The sequence below is a fragment of the Triticum aestivum genome, chromosome 3D, assembly GCF_018294505.1.
Source record: "Triticum aestivum cultivar Chinese Spring chromosome 3D, IWGSC CS RefSeq v2.1, whole genome shotgun sequence".
NCBI lineage: Eukaryota > Viridiplantae > Streptophyta > Magnoliopsida > Poales > Poaceae > Triticum > Triticum aestivum.
The window spans coordinates 70,808,879-70,819,473 of record NC_057802.1 but is presented as its reverse complement, the minus strand read 5'-3'; the positions used below and the strand labels follow the sequence as shown (position 1 = coordinate 70,819,473).

At 50.3% G+C, this 10,595-nt stretch overlaps 1 protein-coding gene, 1 non-coding gene and 1 pseudogene across 2 annotated transcripts; 1 reads left to right on the top strand and 2 right to left on the bottom strand.

Moving 5' to 3' along the window:
- Positions 1-2,258: 2,258 nt before the first annotated feature.
- LOC123077499 (sacsin-like) lies at positions 2,259-5,679 on the bottom strand (annotated as a pseudogene).
- A 33-nt stretch (positions 5,680-5,712) lies between these two features.
- Positions 5,713-5,783, top strand: TRNAG-GCC (transfer RNA glycine (anticodon GCC)). The gene has a single exon. It is a non-coding gene; the product is annotated as a tRNA-Gly (tRNA).
- Positions 5,784-5,915: 132 nt separating this feature from the next.
- LOC123077498 (type I inositol polyphosphate 5-phosphatase 1) lies at positions 5,916-8,948 on the bottom strand. Its single transcript, XM_044499776.1, has 7 exons — positions 8,687-8,948; positions 8,488-8,590; positions 8,306-8,368; positions 7,853-7,940; positions 6,747-7,760; positions 6,550-6,658; positions 5,916-6,470 (listed from the first exon to the last, which is right to left on the bottom strand). The coding sequence occupies exons 1-7, from the start codon at positions 8,879-8,881 to the stop codon at positions 6,120-6,122; spliced, it is 1,923 nt and encodes a 640-aa protein (XP_044355711.1). The 5' UTR covers positions 8,882-8,948; the 3' UTR covers positions 5,916-6,119.
- Between the last annotated feature and the right edge of the window lie 1,647 nt (positions 8,949-10,595).

Genomic DNA, 10,595 nt, shown 5'->3' with positions numbered 1-10,595 from the left:
AGTAGGTTTGGTAGCCCGGTAACAGGGCCAAACCGCACAGGACCAGTCGAATCTTGAATATACACCAACAATGAGACTACGTCTCTACTCTTATTAAAAGCTGAGTTGGTGATGATGGTGTGCCTGCCATCCTTCATTTACACCCATATGATTTACATTCGACGCATCTCAGACAAACTGTGTCAATTTTGCAAAAAGACCCCCGTACTCCACTCCTCGTTTGTAGATAACCCCCTGCCTCTCACGTTCAGCCATCTCTCCCTCTCACCTCATCTAGCCATCTCGGGAAAAAAAATAGGACATCTCTCCCTCTCACCTCATCTAGCCATCTCAGGAAAAAAAGGATCTAGAGAGGTCGCAGCTTTCGGCGCCCATCTGCCCCCAACTCCTCTCATGCCTTCTCTCGGGCTGCATTGCCAACCACCACCATGACCCCCTCCTCCTCTCCATCTCCTCTGCCCCCTTTCAAGTCATCCTGAGTTACATTCATGATGGTCTAGAAAAAATAAACATAATCAATACTCAAAAAATAATTCTTAAAGATCATTTTTTACAAAGCACAATAAGTGTTATTTCTTCAAAAGTTTTGGATGCGGGTTGAACACTTGAACGCTTTTGTTTGCGAAAGATATTCTTTTATCTATTTTGCCTACATTTACTTTCACTTGGATGCTTGTGAGCTCTAGAGAAGAAATAATATCCGAAGAAACCTATCGATATTTGTTAGAGGCTTGCTTCGGTAGACCCCCCTCACAAACCGTATAAGGACAACATGGTCATTTAACCATAAGATATACCAACCTCCGTATGTGACATGTACGAGTGTAGACATACACAGCCAATCCAAATCCCTCCCTCTTGGGATTGGTCCATTTTTATTTAATTTTTTAACACTTCAAAAAATATATACATGTAGCAAGGTTTGAACTCTAAACCTCTTGATTTTACTCCCACCCACAATAACCAACTGGGACAGGTAACTTGTTGTACTAGTTTTTCCTTTTACTCCTATTATTGTTGTGAATTTTCTCAGCCTAATTTTCTTTCGGGAAGCGCTAGGCCAGCCCACCATCATTGGATGAGAAAGCTTTGCCTGGTTGGATTTAACTTGAGAACGTGGCTTCCATAGGTAGTTTGCAGGTAACGAACGGAATTGATTTCAGATTTGTTTCCTAAACTATACAGCGGAAATTACGTGCACTCCTAAAATCACGCGAGTATAAATGAAGGGTCTGTTTATTTCTCTCTCTCTCTCTCTCTAGGAAATTAAGTTCAATGAAATTATGTACGCCATACATGCTACTAAAATCACACGCATATTAAATTTGTTTCCACCGTAATGAAAATGTGCTTCCTTTAGTTAATCAATTAGCTTCAAACTTAAAATATGTTCTGACTTTACCAAAAATTGTTTTGTGTTGGGTAAACTTATTTATCTCATCAGATCTCGAACATGGAATTTGCTTCTTCCGATGCATACCAATTTTTTTTATGCAACACGCGTTTTCAACACAATGAAATGATGTTTCAACGAATTCGAGATTTTGCTTCTGGTACAACTAAAATATGCTTCTGTTTGTGTTTTGCGAGGAACTATAATATGCATTGACTTAACAAAAAATGTATCCATAAAATTATTATTTTTGTCCATCGTAGCTCAGTTAGAGAATTTGCTTCCATGAGCTAGATATGCATGAGTCCAATGTAGCAGAATATTCTCGTTTCCAATCACGGTAAAATCGGGCCTCTAATTTTACATTTTGCTTCCTTTATGGTTAGAATTTTTTATCTATCTAGATCTAGAAATTTGGGTCCACTCGTATATTAGTCTGCATCTTTCGCTCTTTACGGCGGGCAATCATGTCACGCGTGCGCCGTTGGACAAGTGCATGGCAACAATCCACGGACACCCAGGACATGGCAGGCATCAGATGCATGCCCCCTTGCTACCAATTTGGGATCTGCAAGGTCATGATAAATTCACAAGACATATTGCAATAAAATGCCTAGATTCAGTTCGGCAAGAAAGGAAAAAATCCCTGGCAGTAACTGGTAATGGCAAACGTTAGCATTTGCAAGATATCGGCACCTTTCTTCTCCCCATAGCTTGAGCCGATCTCGGACTGTTTCCAGAGCATCGATGGGTGGACTGCGTGCCATATGAGCAACAACCGTGCAGTCTTCTCAGACCAAAAGGCCTCCTTTGATTACCTCGCATTGGTACGGCCGCTAAACTATTTTATTATAGCTCACGAAAAGAAGCAATCGATTTTTTACTTTTTTGGTTACAACCTGTAGTTTGAACTTGTGGCGGTCGTGTTGCGTACACGCGGGGCTTATTGTACAAATAAGTTATACTCCCTCCGTTCCGAAATGTAAGTCGCTGGGGAATATGTTCCGACCAGGTGAAAATGCGCAAATGGACCTTTATGCCCCCAGTTCAAACTTTGAATCAGCCCGCCGAGGACTTCTTCCTCGGCGTCTTCCACCTCCGCCTCCATCCCCGCCTTCCACCTCCGCCTCCTCCCCCGCCCTCCACCTCCACCCCTGCCCAGGCGCTCCTCCTCTCCCACGCCCAGGGGCCCCTCCTGGCCTGCGCGTGCCCAGGTGGTGCTCTGCTGCCGCCCGCTGGTGGAGGCGAGCTGGTGCTCTGCTGCCGGCCCCTGGTGGTGGCGAGCCGGTGCTCTGCTGCCGCCCACTGTTGGAGGCGAGCTGCCGCCTGCACGCGCCCAGGTGCTGTTCCTCCCCACGCACAGGTGCTGCTGCCGCTGAAGTCCTCGCCGCTGGACAGGAGCTGCTCCAGCCGGAGTTCTCAATTTTGCTCGCCTAGGTTCATCTCCTCGCCCAGTACTCGCTCTGCATCTGAGTAAACAATTTGATGATCATAAACTTGTTGTAATCATTTGTCTTGAATAATTGCATGCAGTACAATCTTGGAGTAATACTGAAATTTAACACTGAAACTGAACAGTGATATTGAACAGTGAAAGATGAACACTGAGTAGAACATGTACTATCAATACAGGTTTGGACCGGTACTGTCAATAGAAAAGATGAACAAGTACTGTCAATTTAGAACAGGTTTGGACCGGACTGTCAATAGAAAAGATGAACAAGTACTGTCAATTTAGAACAGGTTTGGACTTAGTTTCATCAGTACTCCAAATCAGGAGTATGAATTAACGGGCAGAAATAATTGCTACTCTCATTTAAGATAAAATTGAGTAGGAATAGGAGTAGGAATATCAGGAGCATGAATATCAGGAAGGAGTACATCATGGCCTTTGAAAATTTTACCCCAGCCTTACTTTGAACTCGATCTCATTTCTGTACTTCATTATTCCCATAAGAGGGTCACTTTCACCTGTAACTTGACATGATCAAGTAAACTGTGCACATGTCTATTTTTATTTGAATCTTCAGAATGTCCAAACTTTTAAACACTATGGTATGACTGAACAATCTAAACTGTTTGACATAATTTGATGTAAATAAAATACTCCAGCCATTCTTAGTATGCAAATCTGTAGTTAGTGCTTCGAAAAAACACTATGGGAAATGACTTGAATGGATAAATGTTGAGATACCAACCTGCTAGCTGAAAAGTGCAGCATGCCGGCATGAGAATGACTGATACCCTCACACATCTTTTTTCATTAGCCCTTCTTTAAAACAATCTGATGGAAAAAAGCATTCAAGGTCACAAATCATATTATTGTAGGGCTCATATTTACTGTAGAAGAGAGAAGAGAAAAGAAGAGATCAAGAATATGGAGGGCACAAGAGGAGTATACTACAGTAGCTCTCCTCTTGTTGCAAGTCCTACACTAAAGTACTAAAACTACTGCTTGCAAGTCCTAACATAACAGCAGTAATCATCATCAGTGCTCCAAGTATCCAAGATGGAGTAATTAACAGAAAATGCAAGATAACCTAACAGAGCAAGATGGAGTAATCCAAGAAAATTAATTGAAAATTGCTGAGTAGTGTTGTGTGCAAGTGCAAGTACTCAAAATTTGTTTGAGTAGCAAATCTTGGAGTACCAGAGGACTAAGTTAAATGTACTCAAAGCAAATTAAGCAAATGTACTGCCATTAGTTTTCATTCCATTCTGAAAACTACTCCAGTTCACAAATTAAGCAAATCTTGGAGTATTGAAGTACTCCAAGTTAAATGTACTCCAAGCAAATTAAGCAAATGTACTCCAAGAAAATTAAGCAACTGAACTGGAGTAGAAATAAATTCTGAATATGTTCCAGTCACAAAAGAACTTGGCAAGTTGTTTTTATTCCATTCTGAATATGTTCCAGTCACAAAAGAACTTGGCAAGTTGTTTTTATTCCATTATGAATATATGTTCCTGACACAAAAGAGTTGGAAATTAGGCGCCCAATTAACTTGGTGATGCATGCTAAACTTAAGAACCATCATCACTTGGTACACACACCAGTTCAGATTACACATGATAATTAATTAGGCGCGGTAACTAATTAACCCCAGCAGCTACCTTAGTTAGGTGCAGTAAAAACTCCTACTGCTACTGCATCTTTACCAACCAAATTCAGTGACAGAGCTACTCAATTTTACTCAAATTCAGTATGCAAAATTAACAGTAATCCATACAGCTGCTTCATACTCCAAATTGCTACTCCAAATTCAGTATACAAAATGCAGTATGCTGCTACTCCAAATTCAGTTTGCAAATTAACAGTAACAGTACTTCAATGGAGTACAGTTGCTACTCCAAATTAACAGTGGGTCCTTGCTAAGCATATTGTTCTCAAATTAACAGTAGAACTCAAATTAGCAGCAGCATTCGTAGGTGACAACACAAAACAGCAGCAACATTCGTACGAGTAGAAAATGAACACGTACTGGTTCAGATTGAAAGAGCTTAGCTAGCGCAGCTCAAATTGAAAGAGCAGCAGCTCGAAGCAGAGCTCGGCAGCGATAGAGAGTGTAGCTAGCGCCCATCTTGCTGCCGGTCTTCCAGGCCTGGGAGGACTTCTTGCGGCCGCCGATGCGGGGGATGCTGGCGAACTCTTCGTCGGTGAAGGCGGCGTCGTTGCTGGCGTACACTGCGCAAGCGCGGGGGCGAGCAGCGAGCGGGACCCATGGGCGCGGCGGTCGAGGCAGAGGCGGACGCACGAGGCCCCGGCATCGTCGGCGTTCTGGATGAGCTCCCGCCGTCCCGCAGCGCGGTGGTGCCCTCCGGGTAGTTGGCCAGCACCTCGCGGATGCGCCGCACCAGGTCCACCCACAGCCCGAAGTCCTCCAGCAGCATCCCGCCCGGATCCATGTCGCTTCGTCGCCGGCGTCGAAGCACGCGGATCCAGCGCCTCCGCCGGCCAGAAGCTCATCGCCGGCGCCTAAAAAATCAAGCTTTTGACCTACGGGTGGTGGATTTCTGGCGGTGGGAGGAAACGGGGTGGCTCGGTGGTGCGGAGAAAGAGAGGAAGCGGGGTGGCTCAGCGGTGACGATGGCGAGGAGAGGCCGGCGACGACGGGGATCTGGAGGGGAGCGAGAGAGGGGTGGCCGGGTGGGTGAGAGGGGAACGAGAGAGTGAGCTCGAGTGGGTGAGAGCGAGCGGTGGTGGGAGGGCATTTCTGGAAAGTGAAAAATTCTCGTAGCGTTACGAAATTTACACGTCAAACCCTTAAACGACTTACATTTCGGAACAGAGGGAGTAGTATATAAAATTAACATTGTTAGCACCAGTGGTCTAGTGGTAGAATAGTACCCTGCCACGGTACAGACCCGGGTTCGATTCCCGGCTGGTGCATTTTTTTTTTGCTGTTGATTTTTATCTCATTCTTTGTGTTTTTTATGCTTCTTGTGCCACTGCGTGTGATTCAAACAGCACACTGTCTCACCACCGTATACTGACAGGGGAGAAAGGTAACTAACTCAAAGGTGAAGGGAAAAAATCCTATAAATTCATTGATCTGCCGATGATTACACCACCAGACCGGCTGACACCGTCACACATGTTTCGTCAGAGCGGAGCATCACCCACACGACACCATCCCGTCCAAGATTTGTCGACGCAGCTGAAAACTACGTGCATGTCCATGTCGTGTTCGGCGCCGCCGGTGAGATGCCCCTCAATTCAACCAGCTCAAAACTCGAGGTCCGGCACGACCACGTCCCCGCTCTCGACCTCGGCGTCCGTGAGCGTGAGCGCCCTCTGCAGCTTCCGCCCGCAGAACACCTCCACCTCCGCCGCGTACGTCGCCGTCACCGGCTTGTGGTCCGACAGCGTCAGCTCCGACCTCCCGTAGCCCAGCAGCCTCACCCCCTTCCCGAACGACAGCACCCGGTCGCACCACGCCGGCGTCCTCCTCCCCCCTTTCTGGTCGTCGCCGATGTACTTGCCCGTCCCGATCTCGTACTTGTACGTCGGCGCGAACTCCAGCACCCCCTCGCTCCAACCCTCGAACGCCCGCCCCTTCCTCAGCTCCCGCTTCAGCTGATCATCACAACAAACAGAGCATTAGCACTCCAGTTCACAGTCCATGGCGGAGATGGTGATGAACGAAACTGCGTACCTGATCTTTCTCGGCTAGCTGAGGCCAGTCCATGGCGGCGATCAGGCCGTGGGTTCTGTCGTACGGCACGTCGATCCGGTAGTTCAGATCGCCCAGCCAGAAAATCCTCCTACAGAAGAACATGTCTGTCAGATCACCGGGTGATGCATTGGTGGATGCAATTTCGTAGCACGATGTGCGCGTGCATGATCACTGACTCGTGGTCGTAGATGTCTCGGGGCAGCTCGAGGCCGCCGGGGCCGGCGAAGCGCGTCCGCCGGTGGATCTCCTGCACGTCGGCGTTCCGCTTGAGGAGGTTGCCGGGCCGCTCGCCGGCGGACAGGTGGGTGCAGACGAAGCAGAACATGGTCTGGTAGATGGACATGCTCGCCGACACCGACCCCTTGTTGCCGATGTAGCCCATGGCGCCCACGCCCACGGTGGACACCTTGATGTTCTGGACGCACCTCCGCAGGCCGCGCCGCACCCAGATGGTCAGGAACACGCCCACCATCTGCTTGCTCACGATCCTCACGAACGGCGACCTGACGCCGCCCTTCTTCTTGCCATGACCACGCGCGGCCTCGCCGTCGAGGTCCAGGTCCAGGTCAGGGACCATGGCCGGGCAGTCGTCGGCGGCGGCCCTGGACTTCATGAACGACCTGTGCGCGCCGAACGATCTCGGCGACTTGAACGACGCCGATGACAAGGACGCGGTGGCCATCAGGTCCAGCGGCTGCTCCGGCCAGGCGAGCCCGATCCTGTCCGTCTTGCTCATCGTCTTCAGGAGCGCCCTCTGCTGCGCCCTTGGCTGCTCGTCCTCTATGTCCACCATGGCCCCGAGCATCCTGGGGGTGGCGGCCACGTACTCCTCGGGGTACACCGGGAAGCTGAAGGGCGCGTCGTCATCGGTTTCGGTGTCGGTGCCGCCGGGGAACAGCTCGTCGGAGCCGTCGCGGGTCGGGGTGGCCGGGTGGCTGCGGTACCTGTACTTGGGCCTCGAGCAGGACGGCTGGGTCCGCGTGAGCGTGTCGCGTATCAGCGCCTCCCACGCCAGCGCCGGCCGGACGTCCTCGGCGCCGAGCACGTTGCCGGCGTTGAGCGGCACCACCTCCTGGAAGCCGAGCACGTACATGTCGGCCTGCTCGCCGCCGGTGGTGCCGAGCCACTCGGCGATGTCCAGGCCTTCCGGCGGCTCTATGCCGGCGGCGTTGTACGTGCCAATGCAGATCCTGCAGCACGAACCCATCAGCATCACCACGCCAAGAACCGCGAGAAAACAGAAATGCGCCGCGATCGTGCTGAAAATACACTTGGGCTGTACCTGAGCTCCTTGGTGCTGATGTACTGCGCGCGCATCGTCTCCGAGTTCCGCCGCCGCAGCTTGTACGGCGCGGCGTCCAGGCTCTCCTCTGCAGATCGTTCAAGAAAAACAGGGTGGCTCATGAGGAACTACTCTGAATTTTGCTTCCGATTAGTACTACTAGTGGTTCAGAATGCAAATTTGCAGTGGTAACAGGTGTTCGATGGTCAGATTGTGAAAATGCGCAAAATCGACAAGAAGTCCTCAGCCAAAATCAAGTACCAGCACTGATCTACTTTCGACGGTGGGAATCTGGTAGTATCAGCCATGTTTCCCCAAAAGGGCTAAACGGTCCAAAGCCGCACTTTTCCCCGTCTTCAGGATCGGATAAGAACGCCTCATGGATCCGCGGAAGCACACAGCCAACTTTCCAAACATGAGAATGAGGTGAAACTGAGATGTGAAAGAGCTCACCGGCGATGTCCACGCCGCCGGCCTCCCGCTCCGCCTCGGCACCGTCGCAGCCGCAGCTCTCCTCTGCACGAGTCGGACAGCAAGCAAAAAAGGTGAGAAGGGGAGGAAGGAAGGAGGCTGCGATCCCCGGCGACCGAAACTCGAACCGGGAGCTCGATCTTGCTAGGCTAGCACCCACCCACCTTGCTCCCCGTCGTCGTCGCCGTCGTCCTCGTCGGCGTTGAACTTGGCGTCCTTGCTCCTGAGGTTGAGCCATTTCTTGAGCACCACCTTGGGCCAGAACACCTGCGTGCACACAACACCAAATCAATCACCAAGAACACGAAGAACACACCTACACTACGCTTGATGGACGGGCTCTGAGCGGCGCCCCTGCTCTACCTGGTCTCCCGGCGTCCTCTGATTCTGCGCCACCATCGCCCCCGCTCTCCCAGAGCTCTTCTTCTTATTCTTCTTCTTCTTCCCTGTGCTCTTCAGTGCTCCGAGCGCCAGCCGAATCTGAAAGCCGCCTGCGCTGTGCTGTGGTGGATTGGTGGTGCGGGCGCCCGTGAGCTTGCGACAACGATTCTGGCTCATACGGGACAAGGGCACATGGTGGTGGTTCGCGCGCTAGGCCGAGCCGAGTAGACAGCAGGTGGCGCCAAGCTAGCGGCGGATATATATAGGGGAGACGACGTTCCATCCATCGACGGGCGGGCCACGCGTGTGTAGTTGTTTTCCTTTCGGCGACACGGCCATTACTGCGCACTCACGCTGACGCCCGCCTAATTATCCCAACCTGTTGACATTTGATCCATCATCACGGAGACGCCATGGCCTGCTGAAATAAAATGAATATCTTAACTGGAAAGAGAGAAACCCCGGGTTAATTAACCCGTGCCATATAGTATGGTTATCCTGATCATGCTGTGGCTGGGAGTTGGGCGTCTGATAGTGCAGAATAAGGCCACGGTGCAGACGACTTCAATTGATCAGAATGGGATTAAGAATGATGCGGCGATGTCGAATCTCTCGGCCGCTACGTGTTTGTTGACTCACTGACACGCGTTGCGCTTGTGTTTTTTCTGTTCTTTTGTGTTCCTCTTCCGAAGATCGGAGAGACGTTTCTGTACTTCTTGTTGGTTGCCACCAAACCACAATCTATGCCACATGATGAAGTGAATCAAGTAGGTCGTCTCCTGATCACTTTGAACACAACCGAATCATGGAGCATAACCCGATGTATCATTTTCCTGCGCTAGTGGCTAATTGCCATAGCGAATTCCCTGTAAAAACCATGGGGTCATGGCATCACCGTGTGGCACATTTTCCTGCATTTTAAACGTGTCTCACCGTGGCGCGGTCATCATATCACCGTGTGGCAAGCGAAGCATGGACCCCCTTGAAAGTTTGAAACCACGGCACGATCTGTGAGCAATGATTGGAGGGGCGCGTCGTGATCGTCGCGCACGATCCTGATTACGGCTTGACAGAGGCGATTAAGACTTTTCTTTTCCCTTTAGTTGCTTCTTGATTAGCTGCTGTTCACGTCACTTTCTCACTTGCTTGGGCTCTGCTGGTGCTGATTAGTCAGGATCTACATTGCTCGGCTCCACACAGAATAGAGATGGCTAGAGGGGTGAAATGGCTAGGCTCTGTGTATATTCACATGGACGGATTTCGCCTGGCCGTCAAGCTGTTAGAGCATCTACAACCGGATTTGGCAAATCCGACCTCTCAAACGCCGGCACGCGCGTCCATTGATAATGACCAGGCACGCCTGCCTCATATGTCACCTTCCACACCCGCGTCCCTCATATCTGAAACCTTAAAACCATGCAATTCATGCAACACTACATAAACACATGATCAACTGTAGTTCAACGGATTAACATTTCATCGCCGGACAAAAGAAACATAGTTCATTGGAGTCCAATGGCGGACAGTGCAAATCCATACTACAAATTGCTTATAAAACATAGATAAAATATAAATAGAACAGGGAAGGGCGGAGGAAATCACCATTTGTGTCCCTTCCTCTTCCGGTCGTTGGCGCGGTTGTGCCCCTCCTTCGTGTAGGCGTCGGCGCGCGGAAGTGCGTCGTCATCAGAGCTGGAGGTGGAGCCGTCCGTCAGGTCGGAGTCAGAGCTACACCTTTTGCCCGACAGCCTACGGAGCAGGTGGTCCTGCTCCTTCGCATGGCGGGCCGCCTTCGACTTCGCCGCCGCCTCCTTGTTTGCCCCGCGCTTCGAAAACTCGATGGCGAGTCGAAGCGCCTTGGCATTCTTGCGGTGGTGGCACCACGCATCCA